The sequence below is a fragment of the Ptychodera flava genome, chromosome 21, assembly GCF_041260155.1.
Source record: "Ptychodera flava strain L36383 chromosome 21, AS_Pfla_20210202, whole genome shotgun sequence".
Taxonomy (NCBI): Eukaryota; Metazoa; Hemichordata; class Enteropneusta; family Ptychoderidae; genus Ptychodera; species Ptychodera flava.
The window spans coordinates 35,975,735-36,001,264 of NC_091948.1; the positions used below are offsets into that span (position 1 = coordinate 35,975,735).

Below are 25,530 nucleotides of genomic sequence, written 5' to 3' on the forward strand. Positions count from 1 at the left end.
TCCTTGTAATAAACCCACATCAGTTGAATTTTTACGTAGACGCTTGATGTTAAATCGTTTGGATTGTTTGCCTTTTTTGGAGATTAAATTCAAACTGCAATTTCTTAGAATTACGTTTTCTTCACCCCAGAATTGCATACATTCTTTGAATTGGAAACTGGGTGAGGCATTTTATGTGAGTTACATAGCAAGGCTCGGAAACGTCCGTCTCTGTGTTCATTTTGCTGCATGTAGTGTTGTTCTATGTTTCGTTTGATGCCCACGCGATCGATTTGCTTCTCTCCTAAATTATGCTATCGGGCTAGTAGAAGGCACAACAAATACTTGCGCAGTGGTAAAAACTACTAGACGGTGAGCTCAGGGTAGTGGATCGACTCATCCCTGCAATATATATTCCTATTCTGATGAATGGAGAACCCGAGACCAGAACCCGGAAGTACTAATTGTGCAAAGGTGATGAGTTGAATGGTTGATCCGACGATTGTCCGAACAATTTTCGGTGCGAAAAATTCATTTCACAAGCATGGCTATATCCTGACTTTTAGAAAATTTATCCGAATAATACTTTTATTCGCATTTTGCGAGTATGGCAAGCGCTGGCGCAAACACTGTTAGGGTCTCGAACAATGCGTTACGTTAAACTCTTTCATTTTCCGATGCATCGTATCTATCAGTAACGTTTTAAATCCCAGACATCGGTAAAAACTAATATTTCTTGAAAAGTCTTTCAATTTCCGATAGACATGTAACATGTTCAGTAGTTCATGGTTATTACAAAAAATATTTTCCCCCGTAGCGCCTAATGCGGGCTTGTAAATCCTGCATATCTCTGCGTCGAATATTAACAATTTAAGCTATTGCTAAGCAGACTTAGAAATAATAGTTTAAGGTGGTTGGAAAGGCTATTTTTGCACCAATTCTTTTCTCAGAGTTAATGTCAAGTTTCAAGTGTTAGAATCAAGATATTTAGTTCAAATTTTCAGGATAACTCCCTTAGTTAATATTTTCTCCAAAGAATATAAAAATTGTATATTTGCAGCCATAGTTTTGAAATATGACACCATTAAATATTAAAATTTAATTTTTCATATATTTTTTACATATTTGAATTTGATAATAATTGGATAGTATTAATAATACCAAATTAGTTATAAATATGTTGACACTATTTATTGTAAGATTTGTACGACAGGATTTGTAAATAAAATTTGTTTTTATGATTTTACATGGGTTTATAGATCAAAAAATTATTAAAAATTCTTTCAAATTTCAAAATGTGATTTTTCAAAAAGTACTTCAAATACAGGAAAATTGTGCTGTACAAATCTTATCTGTAACCTTGTTAATAGGCTGTAAAAATTCTATGTCCATATCTCATTTCAGAGTTGGATTAATTTGGTATACAATTATGTAGGAAAACTGTTATTCTGTCAAAAATGTTGAAAACAAGCCATATTTGCACCCCTCTTTTGAAGTCATAGAGCAGTTTTTTTGGTTAATCTCACTTTTGACACCTCTTTGACACTCAAAGAATCTAAAATGCATTTACAATAGCAGTCACTCACTTTGAATGCCAGCACGGCCTTGTCAAACTTTCCTGAAAAACAGCAAATAATGACTTTCCCTTTTCAAACATTTTATTAAAAGCTAGGGGACCTCTACCATAGTTATACACTAAGGACTCCCCAACTTCTTCTTATTTGGTCAGTTTTTCAGAAGTTTTAACAGGCTATAACTCTGCAATGCCTTTGTGCCCAAATGTCTAGTTTTTTTTATTCCACAGAGAATGTTGACTACTTTTATATTTTAATAGTTTTGTTGAAGTTTATAACTGACGCTCTAGCCTTTCCAACCACCTTAACTTAAAAAGCCAGTGTTCGAAATTCGTGGACATTTCAACCAGCCACCAGGGCAGGTAACTTGAAAAAGTTGTCTTCCCGGGTCTTCTGAACTCGCATTTGTGAATTCATTCAGAATTAAGTACAACGCAACTCTGAAATTGCCAAGCCATTCCCTCTATATTTGGAAGTTCCTTTTTTAAACTTTAAATGTTTATTTAGTATTCTGTATTTTCGCTGGTCTTCATTTCGCTGGTATTGCAGTCAATGACAAAGAAGACGTAAAATGTCGTTTGCGGACATGACATGCTCATCGAAATTGCAGGAAAGCTGCGTAAAGCCTGCCTATGGTTGATTTCCGCTAGAACAGAGGTAAATTTTGATTGGATTTGAACAGAAATTCCATTTACAACTGTTGAGTTATTGTACTCAAATGGGAATTAAATCGTTGCGTTTTTAACAATAGCGGATACGTGTAACCTCTCCGAACGGTGCGGAATACATGTGAGACCGTATATAGTATCGATTCTTTGGCCCCTTGACCATCATCTGCTCGACATCTATGCCACAAACAAGAAACAACTTACAACTGCGCAGACATGAAGTTTTTGTAACAACGTACTCATCAACTAATCACTCTGTTTTATTGTGTAGCGTTCATCTACCACATAACGCAACTTCGGATCATCATGAAAAAAAGGAAAAGACGAAAAATACAAGATCTGGGTTTTCGTAATAAATTTTATTTCCTACGCGAGTTGTTATTTCTTGGTGTTTTTTAATCGTATGCCTGTGTAAAAAGGATGCAAGCGTTAAACAGTAATACAGTATCGGGCAATAATATATATGCATGCAGTGTAATAAAACAGATTGTTGCAAAACTGAAAGCTCACAGACACATGAATGAACAGTGTTTCTGTTCATTTTGTCAACAATACATGTACCACTACTGTACATACTACTTTCTGTATCGATATTCAAAATATTTCAGAAGGAAAGAATGTGACTTTATGTATTAGCAGTTACTTCGTGGCATCGGGCAAGACCATTCAATAATAATTTTCTCATGGACATCCACAGTGAACAACGCATGGTGAAATCGATATCGATAATGCAATGAGTTTAGCTGGGCGGTTTTGGAGCAACAACATATAGTCAATCGATCTTTTCTCCAAATGTTTGCACTATAAAACATTGACTGGGCAAAACATTTTGATAGTAGACGAAAGAACGTGACAAAAACGCTACGTAATAGAAGTATTGTATGTACATTACGAAGGGCACTTTTGACCTTCTTTCCATTGTGAGATGAGCTGCAAGGGTCGTGTTTTCGACACGTTTTGGCGGCGTCTCGGATGCCATCAAAAACCAGCCGAGTCTGAACACAAGTTTTGCTGTATACTGTACATTTCCGTACATTTAAAAAGAGTACAAAGAAAAAAATGCAAGAAATGCTTCCAAGTACCCAACTTAGCCTAGATCGCCAGGTGAAAACTTGTGACCGTAAACTCAGAGGGCAGGGCAAAAGCAAACCTTGACAAAAGGTCTGTGCGGCAACCAACTTAGGGTCAGTAACACCTTGTCAGTTGCCGCAATACCGCACGTTCTTTTGTTGTACTTGTCGCAACTGCTGCGGCAACTATTGTTCACTTACCGCAGTTACCGCAAACGAGGACAAAGAAAATCAACAGCTAACAAAAGAGGTGATACTGCGAAGTTACCGCACCAGGAGTTACCGCAACTGCGCGGCAAAAGCTACAAGTTATGTGATTCTGGTACTGTATAGGCTTGGCAGTATAGTGTACATGCGCCATCTTCAACGTTATGCTCAGCGTTCTGAACTCATCAGGTATCGGTACGGCAAACACGTTCAGCAGACCAAAGCTGGCACTCGCGCTCAGTACCGTCGAAAAAACAGGCGAGGTTCACAAAAGCGAACCTGAAAAAGACAACAACGTGTGCAAAGGGCGATTTAAATGTAAAACAGTCCGACTTTGGCTCATACTGCACTGCAACAATGATCAAGAGCGTAGTGAAGAGTCAGATTTGGCCGAGGACGCAGTTGTTAACGGAGACGTGCTCATTTCAACAACAATGAAATTATTTGATAGGCTAGCTTTTCGACCACAGTAGGCTACACTGATTATATACCCGAGACCTTAAATTAGCCTGAGTGAGATGAAATTTCTCTTAGTTGTGATAATTTTCTCTCTCTTGCTGTACATGCTTGGTAATAGTATCGTGTTCTTTTATATTTTTAAACTCAAAAGTTTCATCTTTCTATCATGCAGCCTTTTCATTCTGCCAATTACAGAAACCTTGCGCAACACCATACCCGACAACACGCGACATTTATGTCATGGAGTTTCCCAAGCGAGTGCATAAGTTCATGCACACATTATGCAGATTCACAAGAGCAAGTTCACAGATCTGCTAATTTTTCAAAACGAAATGCAAATATTTTTTTGGTTCATGCCTTCTCTTTCTTTAAATATAACCCAAAAATTAAATTACGTCAAATGTGGATTGCGAGATTTCACAAATGATTCTTGTGTACGTGTTGTCTGAACTTTTATCTATTAACCACAGACCCCACAGCTGCAAGCTGGACCTCAACACTGAACGTTAAACAAACCCGGCTCAACTTCTAGAAGTGCCGAAACTAGCAATTTTGGCTATATAAGGTCAGTCATTATTCATGTTGTCACATGATACTGCAAGGGCAGACATCTTGTGTCTGGCGGCAAACTCCATCACATACTTCACTTGCTGGGTGAAGTAATAGTGAGTGCGCGTTCTCCTTGTCCTTACGGAAGTTGTTCGTTGACGTCACCCTTGCGTCGATATTCCCAGTATACAGCATCGATGACTTAAACCACTTATCTGGTGTGACCATCCATCTTGAAATTGTCGAGAGACTGATGCCATGTTTCTTCAGGCAGAGTCATTGTTGTATAGACTCTGCTGGATCTGTGCCCTGGTTACACCACAGTTCCCAGTTGTCTCTTGTCGCCTCTTGTGAGCCTCAAACCCATTGCTCTCAACGAAGCTCTTGGTACTGTCGACTACGTTTGGAAAAAGCTGACATATTCTCAGTCTACTGGCACCAAATCTTCTACTATCCCGGTTGTCTCTTGTCTTCACGATGCTGCTGTTGTCAGTCGTAAAGTAACCCATGGCAACACACATATCGATTGACTAGTTTTCATTGAACAGCCAGGCCAAGGATAGTGATGGACTTTGCTCTAAGGCCGACGGAAGAATCAGCTCTTTCTGAATCACCTCTAGAATGCACAAATAACCAGGAGAGTTCAGACATCGTGATGCAGAAGGATATGCTTGCAATATGCAATACGAAACTAGCATAAAAACTGGTTTTACGTAGCTTTTGTGTGCAAAGAAACGGTGAACACAGATTCATCGCAAATTTACATAACAGTCACCTCTCATGTTATTTAAATTGATTAAAGTTGAATTACGCGTCGTTTCAGTGCCAAGCTTGCTCCAAATGAAGCTCTAGTTCATTTGAAACAAATGAAATAACATTTTTCCACATGTCACTTTCTGAAACCAACTAGTTTCAATCATGGAGGCCTGTTTTAAACCTCTGATCAAGCTTGCGTTTGCCTAGCCCTATGTTATGTTTATCAAATTGGACATGGATTAAACTTAAACCCTTTGAACTTTTATGTCGATAAAAAGGAGGGTGCTGCCACTCTGACGCAGCATTACATATCGGCTGGAGAAGTATATTTGGTTTTGAAGTCTGTGGAGGAAATTTCTGTTTCTGGTCAATTTTCACCACTCAATATTAGTAGGGACGATCTTAATGTGATATGTTTAAATTATGATGAAATCTTCAATTGTGTATTTTTGCAGCAATTTTTGATATTTATCACATGAACTGGCCCAAATTCTCACCTGTGTGACGTAGAACAGGACGGATAAGAAATCCGAATTACCCCTGTTGTACGTCATCAACCGGAACTTTTTTCTTGCATGGTACCGTTCATACATGCGGGTCGTGACGTGACATAGACCAATTTGTCGTGATTGATGTCGTGCACATTTTTACAAAAAGGTGACCCGATATATATCCATATATGGAAACATAGAAGGTATGTCCAGTGAAATTTCGAGTCCAGGGTTCTCAAAAATTTTTGAAGTAGGCGGAAAATTCAGAAAAGTGGGCGGTTAGCTTCTGTGTGCAATCAGGTTCCCTGGGGGGGTATTTTTTTTAAATTGAAGACATTTCTTAGCAATTTCATGCATTCTTATACAATGTATAAAGGCTATTCCAACATACACACAGGGGGAAGGTTTCAGGGACCGGGTCCCCCGTCCCTGTGGGCAAGAAATTTTTAAATTTTGAAGACATTTTGGAGTAATTTTATGCATTCTTGTACAGTATTAAAGACCATTTCAGCATACAGAATAATCATTATCATTGTCAATTACAACATGTTTTAAAGGGATAAAGTTTTTAAAAAACGTCAAAAAAACTGCATTCAGTTGACAAGGATAATAGCAAAATTTCACCAGACTGTTGTGTAGAATTATATTTAGCTCATGACTTGAACAAACATTTTGAAATACATCATAGAATAGGGGTTTTCATAACCCAGAAAACAATCCGCTAGAATCCTGACCAGCCTGGCTGTACAAAGTTTTTTACTGATTTAAATAAACTTGATTGAAGATACAGTAAAATCAAACAGTTTATTCAATTCAATGAATTAAAGGAACACAACTTTCAGTACTAATTTCACAATAAAACGAATTCGCGAGCTGATTATGGATCTTTTGGTGATGTGGAATATAATTGAAAAAGAGAGCTAAATTTCAGTGTTCATGTTTGATAAAACCTCAAACTAACGACACCAAACGCCAACCTGTACTTCACCGTGTGTGTACAAAGCACCGGCAGTCTATTGTAACACAGTACACACAACGCGATATATCAGTCGACCTGAAATTTGACACAGTGATTGACGTAGCATTTCAAAAGAACAAAAAGTGAGACCAAGTAATTTTTTGTTTATTTAGATTTGATCTAAACCTCCCAAAACCAGCAGACAAAGTCCTATTCTTACGCAGAAAATCAAAGTTTTTAAGCGTCGGCCCCTCCACAGAACGCAATGTCGATCGACTTGAATATTGGCATCGTGATTGACCATGGATGGATTGACATGGCGTTTCAAAGTATGAAAAATGAGACTCAGTAACTTTTGGTCGCTTTAGATTTGATCAAAAACCTACCAAACCCATCAGACAACGCCCTACTCTTACACAGAAAACCAAAGCTCTCAAGCGTCGACTTTCTCTTCAGCGTTTGAGCGAAACAAAAGTCGGCTTCATTCGGAAATTGTCGGCTATTCGTGGGCATAACGTAATTGTATGTTAGTCCTATACCCGATGTGAACGTTGGAATAATTCGGCCTGTGATCGGGCAAGCAAGGTTGACCTCGAGAGTGATTCCCAGTATGAGTACAACACGTTCGCTGATCGCAGTACTACAGTGATAGCAACAAATTCACCAGGTAAATTGCATCGGCATTTCTGAAAAATTATCTCCGGTTTGCAAGACCACCAAAAAATATTGTTATCAAAACCAGAATTTCTGGGCCAGAGAGCGAAATAGTGCTGAAAAGTAGCCTGCCAAAATACGAAAGTAGCCGGTCAATTTGGCCGGCATCCGGCTAAAAATGAACATGCTGGAGTCGCTACAACTATAGCTGTTCCCGAGAATCGAATGGGGATACCGCCGATCCCTTAGCTTAGTAACGTCGCAGCGCCAGTCGACGCGTTGTAACGCTCAATGTGGACATCATACCTGGTGATCCCAATTTGCGATAAACCTGAAATCTACACCTCAACGGAAGTTCAACTGAATAATTGAGTACAGTATAATCTTCGGGAAAGCGACATAGGAGGCACAAGCATAAAGTCATTGGACTAACAATGATAAATTTCCTTCATCATAAAAAATCCGTAAATTTTCGCTCGGAATCAAACCTGTAGCACGGCGTAAGGCTGTAGCGAAGACATCAGCTGTTGAGCTGTATATGCACTGCAGCACTGTGGATTCTGATGCACTTCGAAAGTTTACTCTGACAACACTCAAAACAGAGTTTCCGTCAAGTAAAATTAGGATGTATCTACTGTTGAGATATATGTCACTGCAAACATCAAAGTCCTTAAGACGAAAACATTGACGACTAAGATCGGGATTAACGAGTTGACACCAACAGAGACCGGTGACGGCAGCGGTGTGGGCATAAACATGCAATGAGGTACACTGTGTGTCATTGATGGAACGGAATCTTTTGCGCTCGCCACAGTCGTAAACCTGTGTGATATTTTGAAAAGCCACGGAATCTCAGAGAATGAGAATTACTGTTTCGATCGTGTCGTTGCATTTACTTCATAAATCTATTTGTAAATATTGTAAATAACTCTGAATAGTAGAGCTATTCGTCGCTAGCAGGATGAAAGTTTTGTCCACCGATGGCTGACTTGCTTTGGCATCGGTACAACGCGAGACAATGATTGACACGTTCACGTGACCAAATCCGTACATTTGATTGGTTGAGATACCATTGGATGTATCAAATTTCAACTTGATGGGATTTATGAATGAAAGTATCTCCTTGGTGACGGACCGCTTTACTCTTTAAATGAAAGTAATCCGCGTAAGTAAAACACAAATAGCGACGAAATTCATCCGATTTGTTACGATAATTTTGCTCCATCTATGTCAAAAGAAAAATAAGAAGACTCGTGTTTTTCGCGGAGCCGCATAACTTCTTGCCGTCGGCTCGAAGTTGTACGGCTCCGCGAAAAACACTCGTATACGATGACGTCAAACAGAGAAAAATACCATTGGATTATATATAAGTATATATACCAAAAAGAGCTTATATGGGTGAGTCGGAGGCGTCTGTATGTATGTATGTATGTATGTATGTGCAGATGTATGTCTGTCCCACGCAAAAGCTCCCTAACCACCACACCTATCATCTTCGTATTTGATGTACAGGTAGACCCAGGGGTTGAGATGTGATGTTGTTCAAATGAACATGTCAGTGTCAAAAATATGTCAATGAGGTAAGAAAAAGGGGAAATCTTGCAAATGTGCAGGAGTGGTGGTAGTAACTGAAACAGCCTACACATCTGAGTCAGAGCTTCTATGATCTCTAATCTATTTGTATGCAGTGTACCTATTATGTGTAGGAGTGGTGGCAGTGACTGAAACAGCTTTATGAGTCATTTTCTGTCATAATGTTCATGAACTGTTACATATTGGCAGACCTGCTCAAATTATTAGGTGGACTGTATTGATACCCTCCTCTGCTATGCATGTTGCTAAAGTTGATCTCCAGTACCTAAAGTTTCAGACCTTATTTACTTTTGTCATTCTTGTTTTTCTGGTTTAAATATTTTTTGAACGGACCAATTCAAACCAAATATGAGCACACTTGACGGTATTTTTTGTCAGGCCATCCTGCAATGACCTATCAAAGATTTTTACCTTCTTCATCAACACAAGTCACAAAAAGTTTTTATCTACATTGGGCATATGGGCATTCATGTCAGAGCTCTTTACTCAAATTGCTTGACCAATGGCGTTCAGCCATTGATAATGGCAAATTAGTTGGTTCAGTATTTATTGATCAACGGAAGGCCTTCGACCTAGTAGATCATAGGTTCTTCTGTGCAAATTAAACCACTATTGCTGTTCTGAGGAAACAATGTCTTTTTTCACCTCGTATCTCCATGACCGATAATAACCGTAAATGTCCCTGGAACGACCAGCAGTTCCCAGGCTGTTCTATGCGGAATACCACAGGGTTTCATATTAGGGCCCTTGTTCTTTCTTATTTTTGTTAATGACTTGCCGTTATATTTGCAGAACAATAGTGACATGTATGCAGATGACTTGACCTTGCACACGTTAAGGGAAACAATCATCGAGCTTGAGTCTGCTTTAACAGCCGACCTTGATCATTTGTCATCTTGGTGTAATTCAAACAGGATGCTAGTTATAACTCAGCAAACACAAAAATTATGTTGTTTACTTCTCATCAGAAACAATCGCATTTACCAAAATCATACCTGGATTTATCTTTAAATAATTAACTATTGTCAAATGTTAACGACGGAAAACTCCTAGGAGTAATTCTGATTTGTAATCTTCTTTCATGGAGTGCTCATGCTAATTCCTTGTGTGGTAAACTATCTTGTCGATTAGCTTTGTTACAACGTATACCTCATCTCTTGCCCTTACGGGCACGGAGATTGTTCTATGTTATGTGGAATCAACCTTGGACTACTCTTCGGTTGTTTGGGGAAATTGTGATCAGTCCTACTGTAACAAACTTTTTAAGTTGCAAAAGCAAGCTATTTGTTTAGTTTGTGGGGCTAAATGGGACCAACCAAATGGTCTGTTGTTTAAAGCTTTGGGCCTGCTTCCACTTGGTAGTCACTTGATTTATAAAAAAAGAGTCCAGATGTTCCAAATTGTCAATGGCTCATGTCCAAATGATTTGATTAATCTTTTCCAGCCTGCTAACGTTCATTCATCCAGGTCTCTGCGCTCAACCTCAACAAACAATCTGTACTTGCCAAAAATTAGAATGGAAATAATGAGAAAAATCCTTTCGTGTTCTGGTGCTTTACTCTGGAATGAACTCCTCTCATCTTTGAAAAACAGCCCAAATCTGAGATCTTTCAAGTTGCAATTGTATAAATTTCTCATGGATCGGGTGTGATATGTTCCTGCTTTGTGTTTTTTGCTACCACAGACTATAGTCTATAGAAGCTGTTTTGATGGGTATCCGTCCAGCGTCCATCGTATGTACGTATGTATGTATGTATGTATGTCCATTTGTGAAGCGTCCGTCCACTCAAATATCTTGAGAACCACAGTACTTACTGATTTGATATTTGTTGTGCAGATGAAAAATATGATTATGAGAAACTATTTTTTTTATATTGTTGAAAATATGCAAATTAGCGCCAAAAAGGCATTTTTGGTAAAAATCTTCTACTTCATAACCACTGGTCAGACAGCTTTATTATTTGGTATACAGGTCCCTCGGGATAACCCGACTTAGATTTGTTCAAATTGTGATGAAATGTGCAAATCTGTATTTTTAAGGAATTTTTTTGTCATTTTTGGTCAAAACTTTATTTCATCAAACCACTCGCCTGACAGCTTCGATATTTGGTATAAAGGTTCCTACAGATGAAGTAAATATGATAGATTGAATATATGATGAAATCTGCAATTTGTATTTTTGGTGCAATTTTTGCCATTTTTGGTCAAAATATTTGTTTCTCAAAAGTTACTCATCTGATAGCTTTGATATTTGGTATACAGGTTCCTAGGCTTTATCTTAACATAATGTATAGAAATTATGATGAAATCTTCAATTTTGTATTTTTGCAGCTAATTTTGCCATCTTTGGTCAGGCCATCCTGAAATGAGCTATCAAAGATATCAACCTTCTTCATCAATACTTGTGTCACAAAAAGTTAATCTCTACATAACACAGCAGAACTCTGTCGACTGTTTGGTCACTTGTTTTTTCAAAACCGCTGGTCAGACAGCTTTAATGTTTGGTTAACAGGTACCTAGGATGACCTCAGTGAGATAATTTCATACAGTCAGGAAATACTTAATTTTGTATTCATGTCTGTATCAGGGACTTTGGCCCTATGTTTATTGTATTGTTAGTTGCATCATTGTTTTAATTGCTGTTATTTTTTTTTGACCTGGTTTTTTACTGGTTTGTTGTTTGTATTTGTACTTGTATTTTTTTTTCTTTGTCCTTCTGTAAATTTTTAATGTCGACCTTGTGGAAGATCGGCCTTCTTGGCCAAACATGTTATCGACAGTAAATAAAGTTAAATAAATAATGATAATAAATAAATAAATAATCTACATAACACAATGGAGCTGCATCAGCTGTTAGGTTGCTTGTGTTTAATTGAAAGTACTTATCCAGCAAGTCTAGATCTTTGTATGTCAAAGTTATATCAATTCTGATAATGTTCAATGATGCTGTTTTTCATGTTGCAGGTCACTGCCAATGCCAAGGAAGAAGACTGTGTCATCTTATCTCTACATGAGCTGGTTAGAGACACTATCCAAAGACCTTCCTCCTATTTTACTTATGCGGGGGAATCAGACCAGTGTGCTAACTTTCTACTCATGATAAAGCTGGTTGATGATGACTATTTTCTCGGACCATATATCACTTGTGCTTTCATTATGCCTTTGCAGTGCAACAACTGCATTTCACTAGAGTCAATCAGAGAAGAAACAACTGAAGATAAAATTAGACTGATCATCCAATGTCACCTATCCTTATACCTTATCTTGTTTGCAAATTTACTTTATGGGTACCAAGAAATGACCTCATCCTGAAATGTCGTCAAAATTAATATCAGGCCAAACAAAAATAATTGTGCTGTTCCGATAACCTGACCTACCCTGTTTTTTACCCACCTACCCTAGACCTTTTAGAGCTATGTAGATACTGAAGTAAAAAAAAGAAAGAAAAACCTGCAAAATCAGGCATGCAAGAAATAAAGAGAAAATCACATGAGAATTAGCACAAAAACCTATGACGTCATTCATAGTTGCACATATGTTACAATTTACAAACAATATGACGGCCAGCGATATGCACAACATGTACTGTATTGCTACTGTATTACGTTAGTTTTGCAAATGCGATCATGGCAAGGAAAGATCGTTGTTGTCTTCTGTAAATCGGACACGGACTTTCGAACAAATTCTTGAAGAAAATGATCTAAGTTTTTCTCAATGTATAAAAAACACCTCACTTGAGTTCAGTTTGCCAGTATTGAGGCTTGGCCATTGTTTGAAGTCCAGCAGATATATATCCAAGTTGGCGACGCTACAAGAACTTAAACGTGAAATACATTCATTCAGTGACCATAATTCACTTTTATTTTGAGCGATTGCAAAAGTTTAGGAATTACTAGAGCCAAAAAAAACGTTGATGCATTTCAAGTTCTGATGGCGGGCGACCAGGGGTTTGCCCCGCCCATGGACTTAATTATGCAGCACCGAAGACAAGCAGGTGTGAAACCGGACTGTGCTATAACAGTACAATTTGCTGTCAAAGAATTATGATTCAGACAGTTTGTATCCCTGAAAAATGTGTATTTTAAAAAAAATTGTTTGAAAAAAAGATTCCTACTGACCTTCCTACCTTAATTTTGAAAACAATGTTATCAGAACAACACACTTTATTTTGTTTGGTCTGAATGACAAAATTGTAATGCGGGGGTTTTTCAGAATTTTCAGTCAATATAACACCACTTGTCTCATAGTTATGTAATTTGGTTTTCAGGTTTTAATATGTCCACAAACGTGATGATGGAAATTTCTTGGTAAATATTTTTTGAAATTATTGAGTCTATTTACCAAGTATGGTCAAAGAGAGTGTGGTCAAAGAGAGTGAGATACTTGAAAACTTTTCTAGGTTATTGTTTACTATGTATTAAAATCAATAAGGACTTCAAACTTTCAAATATTGAGTATTCCAGTACTTGCATACCCAAAATTCCAAATAATTGTATTACAGGTTGTGGTTGCAATTTATTATTTACAGCAAAAGTTTTGACACGAGGCTTTGATCAGACAAAAATCTGATGACATTTTGTGTGCACATCTGCATATTATTACCATGGAGTATTGTAGGTATGGGTATATTATAATAAAATAACCTTTACAAAATTGTTATTTTAGAACAGTTTCTTTGGCTCTGCTGTCAGCACTGTGGAGTTCATTATATAGGTGTTTGTCCGTCGTCATTGTTCATCAGTCATCCATCAACTTTTGGCATTCAAAGCTGCTTCTCAAACTTGTCAATCCAATCACTTTTATATTTGGTGTATATGGTGCTGGTGATGACTTAAAAAATCAGACCTCAAATTGTGATGAGATACACACCGATGTATTTTTGAGGCCATTTTTGGTAAAAACATCTTTCAAACTTGCTAGTCAGACAGATTTGACATTTGGTATAAATGTTCCATCTGATGACTTACTTCAGATTTATCGATATTATGAGATAATCTGCAATCTTGTTATTTTAAAGGATTTTTTTGTGTTTTATGTCAATTTCCTATGTTTTTTCTCTGAAACTATTCAATAGCAATCAACATTGGTTTGCAACTTTCAATAAATAATTTCATGCAGTTTTGTTAAAATGGTGATACATTTTGTGTATGCAAATTTTTGGGTCTTATTTTCTGTTTTTGGTCAAAACATAGCTTTCTGTATAGCACTGCTGTGAAATTACAGCTGTGAAATTCAACATGCATCTTCTTTGGGACACCCTTATTAAGTTGTAAAAAAATTAACAAAACTTGCATTTTAAGATTTGGGAATTTTTCTAAATGTTTACTAAATTTTCTCCAATTTTTTTTTTCTCGAAAAAAGCTTGACCAATAAATAGTATTCAAAGTTGGTGTACACATTCCTAGGAATTACATAATTCACTTGTTTTTGCAAATGATGATGAAATTGGAAATAAAAAATTTTTGGACAAGGCCCTCATAATTGGCCCTCGACATTGTTCTTTGCCTGTCATACAGCTTTCTAATTCAATAAGTATCTTCTTCTGAGTGCCCTTATTTAGTTATGAATAAATAAGCTTAAGAGTTGTATATTATATTATTACATATGTACCACAGTTTACTTGCATCGAAGCGCGCGCGTACTACTGGTATTTGCACTGCAATGCATGCAAATACCAAAAACATTATTCCATACCTGCATGCAAATGAATAGAACAGCGCGTGATCCTTGTCTTTCAATGTGTGTCGCGTAAACTATTTAAAATGTGTTCGCTTGTGTTTTTAGTTCCTTTGTTTTCTCGATAAAATAAACAGGGGGAAACATATGTAATAATAACAGAACCCTATGGCAAGCGAGCAAGCTTGCCGTACCTGGGGTATTTGCACCCGTGTTTGCGTTGAATCCGGCTGTCCTTTCACTCGCTGCGCTCGTGAAAGCACGACCGCCGGATCCCCCGCAAACACTCGTGCAAATACCGCTGGTACGGCGCGCTTGCACTCTCTCGCCCTGGGGTTCTGTCATATTATATATGTATTGCTCAATTTTCTTTAAAGAAATGCTTTTCTGGGACTGTTTGCCCGACACTGATGAAATTTGATTTGTAATTTTTCTGGGTTGACCTCATTGAGTTTTCTTTCGAATGATGATGAAATTTGCATGTACAGATTTTTGAGGCTAATTTTCTCTTTTTTAGTCAAAATTTTTTTTGTATCACTGCCACTATGGTCTCAGAGCTTTTGAAATTCAATCATTAGCTTCTCAGGATACACCATAAAATTATGAATCACTTTCCTCATTATTTAGCATTAGAAATTTCAAATTTGTACATTTCTTCCGTACCAAGTTCATTATTACATATGTACCACAGTTTACTTGCATCGACGCACGCATGTACTACCGGTATTTGCACTGCAGTGCAATACCAAAAACATTTTGCCATTCCTTTAAAGGGGTAGTTCACCAATGATGATTTTTTGCTCACGTGTTTACACACGTTAGCACATGTCGCAGCGATGTCTGTCTGCCTGTCTGTCTGTGTGTCCGTGTGTCTGTCTGTCTGTCTGTCTGTCTGTCTGTTGGTCTGATATCTCAAAAACGGTTTGTCAGATCAGAATCAAATCTGGTACATATATTCAGTTAGCAAATGGCAAGAACTGAGTAGTTTTTGGTTGGTGTGGCTTGCATACTTTTTACTCATTTGCATAATTAATGATTTTAGAAAAAACGGATATACATTAAAAACGACTACACACAATTTGATGAGATTTGCTAAAAATGTTGATCACACCAAGAGATATCAGCAGTGGGAACCATTAAGGGGTTACATGAAAGATAGTTGCTAATCTGCATATTTAATGAACTTTCCTAATTAGGGATATATGTCTAATTTGACTCGATCAAAATTGACCAAACTTGGTATGTATATTAAAGATACTATTATTTAACATTGTTGAAAGTCATTAACCATTGTAACTTTAGCCAATTCCTAATTTGCACATTTAATGAACTTTGCTAATTAGGGATATATATTTGAATTGACTGGACCGACGTTGATGAAACTTGCTACATGTATTTGGAGCTACTATGATACAACATTTTTGAAAGTCTTTAAACATTTTTACTTCAGCCAATTCCGAATTTGCATATTTAATGAACTTTCCCAATTAGGGATATATATCTGAATTAACTTGATTGTAGTTGTTGAAACTTGCTATATACATCAAAGATACTGTGATATAACATTATTGAAAGTCGAAAGACATTTTTACTTCAGCCAATGCCTAACTTGCATGTTAAATGAATTTTCATAATTAGGGATATTTATCTGAATTGACTTGATCAAAATTGATGAAACTTGCTATGTACATTAAAGACACTATAATACAATATTATTGAAAGTCATTAAGAATTTTCTCTTCAGCCAATTTTAATGAACTTTGCTTATTAGGGATATATACTGGGATTTACTTAATTAAAGTTGGCAAACCATGCGATGTACATTGATGATTATACCGGGCTAAAACAATATCGAAAGTCATTTCACATTTTCATGTCAGCTAATTTATAATTTGCATATCTATTGAGCTTTCACAGCTCGGCATATATGGCTTGAAGGACTTGGCCAACGGTAATTACACTTGCTATATAAAATGGTGATACAATGACAGCAGTCAAAGAACTTTAATATTTTTATTTCAGCTAATTACATATTTGTATACTTCATGACCTTTTAGAATTAATCGGCGGTGATTATTGTTCATTATGTTGATCATAATACTTTCAATGAAGTTGCAAACATGTGGCAAAGGTTCAAATTAACACAATAACTGCAATATATAATGAAACACGTGAGCATTTTCAGTTCATATCTGGTTACATATGTGCTAGCTTTGTGGTCACTTACCCGGGAAAAGCTATTTTCGCCATTTATAACTCGCACGATTTTTTACAAAAATATATAGAAATAGTACAGGAAATTGCCCATGTAATTTGAATCATGGGAAAAAGCACCAAGCTTGGAGCTTGCGTCATGTGATATGGAAGGGACCATCTTCCCATGGGTATGGCATTGTCCACTCACCCATGCTTGAACCAGGCTGTGCGTATTTACTTAACTTTTGTTTATACTGAGTATCTGTGCATAAACGATGAATCACTCATAATAAACTGTCCACTGTCAGATTTTGTGTTGCTGTTTACTAATGTGTTACTGTGAGTGGACAATTTGGGGGCCATACCCGTCCAAAGATGGTCCCTTCCATATCACATGATGCAAGCTCCAAGCTTGGAGCTTTTTTCCCCATGATTCAAATTACACGGGCAACTTCCTGTACTATTTTTATTGGTTTTTGTAAGAAATCGTGCAAGTTATAAATGGTGAAAATAGTTTTTCCTGGGTAAATGACTACAGAGCTACCACATATATAAAAATCATCCTTGGTGAACTTCCCCTTTAAGTTAATGAGTATTTACCAATTTTAACCCAGAACTATTTTTGTTTGTCAACACAAAAATTGTCGTCCACAAGATTTCATTTCACTTTGATTCGGTGCTAGTTGTCGTAAAATGGATGACATTACCAATAAAAATTATGACAGAGAAAATTGCATGTACTTATCGCAGTGTGAGGATGAGCACTTTGTCGTCAGCAAAACAAAAGGACAACGGGCGACGTCAGGGCAGCCACAGTTACAGTACGTTCACGGTGCACCATGAGCGCAGTGGCTATGCATAGCCACAGCAGCCACTGTGTATCGAGCCACACGTAACAGTGGGTGCAGCGGAGTGAATTAAACAATTAACATCTTCAGCGCAGAGACCGTTTTGCCAGTAATTTTCTCACTGAACATTCCCTGTTATCAATCTTTACAGTTGTGGCCATTATTCTTCAGTGGGGCAAGTTGGTAATTACCTACCAATTTAGCTAGGGATATTGCAATATACCAAGGGAACTTCCTGAGCCAAACTCTGTTTTCCTATCTGGAGCGGCAAGATGTAAGGTCTAAACAAGCACAGCGGGTAACACATTTTACAGCCACCAATGGTGATCTGATACCGGGATAAACCATAATATACTCCACTGTCCGCTTTATGTTTTAGTAATTTAGCTGGTCAGAGGGAACTTTGGTAGTGATTTTATATGTGTGGCTCAGTTCATTGTGTAGTATGTTGAACACTGTTCTGATTGCCGGCTGGTGTTTTACAGTACAAGTATTCTAAAAAAAGGTATTTTTTCAGTATTTTACTGGCTGCTATCAAAGGTTTCTTCACCCACAAAAATTAAGCAACTTGTTGTGCAGGTCATGTCAAACTTTTTGATTGTGGCCTTCCAGGATGTTTTGGGCAATAGTACTGAGAATGAGATGGGCGATGACATGCTGAAGTGCCGTCTGTGGTGCATTTGTTCTCTGAGTGATATTTACCATATTTTCAACTTCATGTAGCTTTGTATGATTTTGTCATCTTGTCTCGAATTTCGATGGAGCTTTCAAGACAGACTGTAAATTTGACTTTTTATGAGTCGCTTAGTGCTTTTTAGCTACTATAGACTATAGTCTATAGAAGCTATTGGGATGGGTATCCGTCCGGCGTCCGTCGTCAGTCTGTATGTATGTATGTATGTATGTCCGTTTGTGAGGCGTCCGTCCACTCAAATATCTTGAGAACCGCAGTACTTACTGATTTGATATTTGTTGTGTAGCTGAAAAATAGGATTTTGAGAAAGTTTTTTTTAATTTTTTGATGTTGTTGAAAATAGGCAAATTAATGCCAAAAAAGGCGTTTTTGGTAAAAAATCTTCTTCATAACCGCTGGTCAGACAGCTTTGTTATTTGGTATACAGGTCCCTAGGGATAACCCAACTTAGATTTGTTCAAATTGTAATGAAATATGCAAAGGTGTATTTTTAAGGAATTTTTTTGTCATTTTTGGTCAAAATTTGACTTACATTGTATGTAATTCTTGTACTGTATAAACCCTATCAATTCATCCTGAAAAAAATAATTAATATGATTTTAAATAATTGAATTAATAGGGAAATCATCAAAGCCAAAATAATTTTAGTGTAGAATTATCAGAAAGTTTAACTTTTTTTGACAGTTCATAGTGAAATGCCTACCATCTTGAAGGATTAAAACATGTAAAGGCAACTTTCCTGAATCCCAACTTTGACATATTCTGAACCGTCATTTATTGTGCCCTGTATGTTATCTAAAAGAAATTGCTCATAGTAGTTTGTCATGATAGGGTGGTCAAATAAATAGAGATAGAGAAAGTTCTAATTTCCATTGGTAAGGATAAAATAAAATTACTCTTTGAGGAAAAAAATAGAGTGGTCAATTACAAGAGTGGTCAAAGTGATAGGGTTTTTATGGCAAAGCTGGGCTATAAGATTCCTCATGTGCTATTTATAGCAATTATGCAATCTGTGTAAACAGTGCAATGAAAGTGTTACATGATTCCTTATAATGCTTTTGATGACCTTGAACTTCTTAAGTTTCAAACATTTGTCTCTTCAGTGTGCTTTCTCTGAGTACGCATAGTCTCAACTTATTCAACAGAACTTACTTATACAATGTTAATTTGAAAGTTAAAATGTGCTTTGTTAATAGGATGGAAATACTGATAAAGATAACCAGCTTAAGATTCTTTATAACCTGACAGATACATATATGCTGTTTTTTATGACGTAAATCTTGATTTAAGCAAGTCTTGTTTACTTTAATTAAAATGTAATTAACTCTCGTTTATTAGCTACTATAGACTAATATAGTCTATAAAAGCTATTGCGATGGGTATCCGTCCGGCGTGCACCGTCAGTCTGTATGTATGTATGTATGTATGTATATATGTGTGTATGTATGTATGTATGTATGTATGTATGTATGTATGTATGTATGTCCGTTTGTTAGGCATCCGTCCTCAAATATCTTGACAACTGCAGTACTTACTGATTTGATATTTGTTGTGTGGATAAAATATATGATTTTGAGAAACCATTTTTATTAATTTTTTGATATTGTTGAAAATAGGCAAATTAATGCCAAAAAAGGCGTTTTTGGTAAAAAATCTTCTTCTTCATAACCGCTGGTCAGACAGCTTTGTTATTTGGTATACAGGTCCCTAGGGATAACCCAACTTAGATTTGTGAAAATTGTGATAAAATATGCAAATCTGTATTTTTACGGAATTTTTTTTCCATTTTTGGTCAGGCCATCCTGAAATGAGCTATCAAAGATATCCACCTTCATCATCAATACATGTGTCACAAAAGGTTATTCTCTACATAACACAGCAGAGCTCTGTCAACTGTTAAGTCGCTTGTTTTTTCAAAACCGCTGGTCAGACAGCTTTAATATTTGGTTTACAAGTCCCTAAGATGACCTTAGTGAGAAAATTTCATACAGTCATGTATCCATGTCTATAGTAGCTTCAGGGACTTTGGCCTTATGTTTAATTTTTACTCCTGTGAACCACACAGCGAAGACCAGGTTTTGAATGTACATGGGGTGATCTCAAACTTTTGTACAAAATACCATGTCCTGTAATGATGTTACTTCATGCAGCTTTTTCAAACCCAGTTGTGTGTAATATATTTATCAAAAAGAAGACAAGGCACGATATGATCTATTAAGATCGTGTTTTATTCCTTGTAGTTTTCATTCCCCAATCCAGTCCCCTTTTAACGAACCTACATGAAAATGGTTCATCCCAGTTATCAGATCACCATTGCTGGCTGTAAAATTTCATTACCTGCTGTGTTTGTTTAGATCTCAACTTGCCGCTCCAGATAGGAAAACAGAGTTTGGCTTAGGAAGTTCCCTTGGTATATTGCAATATCCCTAGCTAAATTGGTAGGTAATTACCAACTTGCCCCACCGAAGAATAATGGCACTGACTGTAAGAATATTTAGAATATCATTTTTTGCATGCAGTTTACTCTGTGTGTCCTACAAGCTGTTGATAACCAGTGAGCGCTTGTGTGCCGTGGCGAAGACAGAAATTTGATCATTCGACAAGTTGCGTTTGCTGTATCTTACTCTTAAAATCCCTGTAATAATCTTTAGAGTGTTATTTGTATCGATTATTTATAGGAGAATCACACTTTCAAAATGTTCAAAGTTCTCTTCGTTTGACTATCTATGGCTTACAGCTGTATGTAAAGTTGCATTGTATGTGCGAGCCATCACACATAAAAGTCATCCTTGATAAACAAGTAAACAGTAGTTTAGCCAATCAAAAAAGAGGGTGAGGCGGTGTTGACCAATGAAAAGTGAAAGCTGATTCGATGCCTCATTACAGTGATGTCAATGTTATATAACTCCGCAGGGTCGAGCTGAAGCTTTGACAGACAAGTAGTACGCACGACTAATTGTAGATTCTCTCGCTGAATTATGCAAATAAAAGTAATAACAGAACCCCATGACCTGTCAGTGCAAGCGCGCTGTACTAGAGGTATTTGCACGAATGCTGTGGTGTATTTGGTGGCAGTCCTTTCACAAGCGAAGCGAGTGAGAGGACAGCTGAATACACCGCAGCACTCGTGCAAATACCTCTAGTGCGGCGTGCTTGCACTGACAGGTCATGGGGTTCAGTCATATTATGCTATAACCAAATACCATAATCAGCAGTCTGGCGCACTACATACATATCAGAATGCGTATCTGGAGGTAGCTCACTCTTCCCATGCAGTGAGATGACACACCATCTGACTAATCTGTGTCAAAGTAAATTTTCTCTAGTCATGCCAATTTTCTTTGCATTTACTTTAGGTTACTATGCAGTTATTCTACTATTGTTTTCATAAAAACTAACAGTGGAGGTATATTGGCCACTAGGTAGCTTGTTTCACTATGCTAAAAACGATGTAATTCACATTTACAATACAAATGTTTTATTAGCTTTCTGTATTTGACTAAGTGTAAGAACTGTAGCTTGGCATTATAAAGCCCTCCTCAACCCTTTTGAGATTTCTAAAAATGCTTCGACTCTTCACATAATCAACCCTTACCAACGGTACTCAGCCCTAAAATAATATTTACAATATGCAATTTGCAATGTGCAGGGGGATTGGCCAATCACCCCTCGAGAATTATGCACATTAGATGGTGTTGTCCTTTGTTGCACCAGTTTCATACCGAAAAGGCATGAAACAAATGCAAATATTGTTAATCAAAACTCATATTTAATTAGTTCATTACAAGGTAATGGACTTAATATAAAATGAAAAAGACATAAATGTAACCAATAAATAATAATGCTATGATTCACAGTCTGAATTAATATGTTTACGTTGAAATTAACTAGACAGACCAAAATATAAATATTACCCACATACCAAAAACAAATCAAAGGAATTTCACAATTATACCAAAAAGAAACTTGTACAACCATGTCCCTATAAGCTTTGAGTCCTTAATGTAGTGAGAATTGAGTTGTGGAATTGATATGGCCATCTTTAAATTGTTTTCCGACTTTAAATTCTAAGGAATGTGGCTCTCCATTGTGGTCCTATCTGCACTGTGCATGGAAGCAATTTCATCTTGTGTTTCATAAAGCAAGTTTTGTCAGGGAATTTATTTAACAGTTACATGTACTGCACTAGGACCATGAAAAGTTAAATAATACTTTTAGGTGAAAATCCAACATCATAATTGTTTTCAACATCTGAATTTTCAAGTACCCTATTTGAATCAAGTACATTTGTATCAATTATCAAACACCTATAAAAGCACAAATCAATTTAGGGACCGTTTCAGATTGTCGCAGAAGTTCAAGAAACGAAATTCCTTTGTTTAGATCAAAACCCCCTCCCCCTAAACGAAACTTCAAAAGTGCGAAATGTTCATGTCTGCCTGAGAGTACAATGTTGCATTTTGCTATAGCTACTAAAGACGTATTCCCCTTGCCACATTTCAATCATATTTGAGTACTAACAGGGCATTTTACCGCGTAAAACTTTCATTTTATTTTACTTTCCCTTTTTGCATCTCTTGTGCTGTTCTTTGTCTTTGTGAACACGCAATTTGTACTTGGTAGGGGCGGTACACTGAAGAGATTTTGAAAACATTGTACAAAAACGGAGAACAGTTATTTTAGAATTTCTTCATTTAATCTAAATAAGCAGATGGAAAGTAAATAAATAAATAAATAAAAGGGGTGGTAAATAAGCAAGAAACTTTGATAAGGGGACCCAGGCATGTTCAATTATGTTAAAACGACTATGACCAGGTGCATAACAAGTGAGAATAAAGACATCTAGTGGTTAGAGCAGACGCTTATAAATAGCACGTTTAAAAATGATACTTTTTGTCTTTGTATAATTTGATGGATGAAAGGTTTAGGATACAATGTTACAATTGGTAAATTGTGTTTGGGGCACTAACGAGATGGAAACTAACAAATTTGTTGGCACGAGTGTGCAGTTTTCTTTAATTTAAAATAAACACACGAAACTTGTGATCAAAAAATAAAAGTGCGAAAGCGAAGTTCACTAATTGAATGGAGGTCAAACCCCCTCCCCCTAAACGAATGAATTTCGCTTTTTGAACTTCTGAGACGGTCCCTTAGTCTAGCATTGTAAAATTATTTATAGTTTTTCTCGTAGACTCCGATGTATAGTGAATCAACATTTCGGTGAAATTCCAAAATCAAATTTCTTGCACACATATCAACCTTTCACCATCCTAGTCTAAGTAAGTACTTTAAAATGAGTTATCAAACGTCTACAAATATACAGATTTAGGTAGTTTTGTATTGGAAAAAATTATTCATAGTTTCTTCATAGACTCCCATGTACAGTGAATCTACATTTCAGTGAAATTCCAAAATCTAATTTCTGGCGAACACATTCATTTGTTACCAACCTAGTCTAATCAAGTACATTAATATTAATAATCAAGAGTACATAAATACACAGGTTTACCTGTTTTTGTATTGGAAAAAAATTATTCATAGTTTCCTCATTGAAATTCCAAAATCAGATTTCTTGTACACATATGCACCATCATATTCTAATCAAGTACAATTGGGTTAATTATTCAATGTCTGTATATGCACAAGTATAGCAAGTTTTTCGTTGGAAAAAAAATTATTCACAAATTTATCATAGATTCCTATGTATAGTGGATGAACATTTTTGGTGAAATTCTAAAGTCAAGTCAAATTTTTGTCCACATACCAGTTGTAACAACCCTATTCCAATAAGGTACATTTATATCAATGATCAAATATCTATAAATTCATAGATATAGTTTTGTATTGAAAAAGTATTACATAGTTTTCTCATACACTACTATGTACAGTGAATCAACATTATCAATAGCTCATTATCAATTAAATCAAAATATCAAAATTTTGTACACACACGCTTGTGCAAAAATATTGTGATCCACCTGTAATTTCTGTCCAATCCCTTTGAGGGGTAATTTTAAAATTATAGCAAGTCAGAAGGGGAAATTTAAATTTTAACACCTTGTGAGTTTGTAAAGGAGGGTCATTTGAAAAAATCAAAGAATCTGCTTTTTGGGATTCTATCGCCCCATACCCCCCCCCCCCCCGAGGTGTTTGTGTGTGCAGCTTTACTCAAGCGATGGGGGGTGGTCATGAAATTTTTGTCATCTTAAAAAGGGGGGGTCATCAAGTCTTTTGTTCAATGGGTAAGGGGGTTCACTCATTTTGACTGATGCGCAGGAAGAATTTGCCGGCCTACCCCCGGCCACAATAACTGAACGCTCCCTTATTTATAAATTTCACGACAATCAAATCAAGTATCAGAAGCAGTTTTAGTGCTGTCACATCACTTTCAATTGAACCAATCATAATCTCAGTATAACTTGTCATCAAAATATGGCTGACAAGGGAAACAAGTCCATCGACGTGTAACTGCAATATGTTACATGCGTTCATGTGCGTAATGAATATTACTTTACTTTACTTTACTTTACTTTATTGCTCAACAACACATTCAAGGAATGCGGTAAGGCAAAAATTACAAAACTCAGCAAACACTGGATGAAGCTGCTGCTGGGGTAGGAACTAACGTAAAAGAAATAAATTTGGCAAGAGGTAGTTTGTTTTCGTGAGTAAAGATATACATTAACTTTCCTCTATCATTCAAATCAAGAAAGCCAGGATTATACAAACTAGTGGATGAAAATAGACTATTTCGATAAGCTCTGTATTTTGGACGTTCTATTACAAAGTGAAATTCATCCTCAACTAAAGACTTACAATGCTTGCAGAATCTTTCATTTGCAGGAACTTTTGGAATTGACCTTGTACCCAGTTCTATTTGTAGGTTGTGATCCGAAATTCTTAGTTTTGTCAGCCACCTCCTATAGGTAAAAGATCTTATATCTAGCAAGTAACTTTCAAATTCAAATTTTGTCTTAAATAGTCTGTAAGTTCGGAGCTTATTCCTCTGCATTCCACACTTCCTTGTATCATTATGAATGTTTCTCAGCCATGTTTGTTCATACATTTCACATAAACTATCATATACATTATTAACTGTTGAATTGATATTGCAAACACAAGACCATATATCACTCCCACTGTAAGAGTTAAAAATGC

General features: G+C 36.6%; 1 protein-coding gene across 4 annotated transcripts in view; it reads left to right on the top strand.

The window, feature by feature from the left end:
* LOC139122136 (solute carrier family 12 member 2-like) overlaps positions 1 to 21,077 on the top strand; it is a 215,996-nt gene extending 194,919 nt beyond the window's left edge. For 3 of the 4 annotated variants that reach the window (XM_070687546.1, XM_070687547.1, XM_070687548.1), the window contains one exon: positions 11,923 to 21,077. In XM_070687546.1, the coding sequence (XP_070543647.1) occupies positions 11,923 to 12,058 (136 nt within the window). In that variant the 3' untranslated portion in view covers positions 12,059 to 21,077. Of the gene's footprint in view, positions 1 to 4,427; positions 4,523 to 11,922 lie in introns of all 4 variants that reach the window. The other variant, XR_011549408.1, reaches the window with a different exon arrangement.
* Positions 21,078 to 25,530: the final 4,453 nt, after the last annotated feature.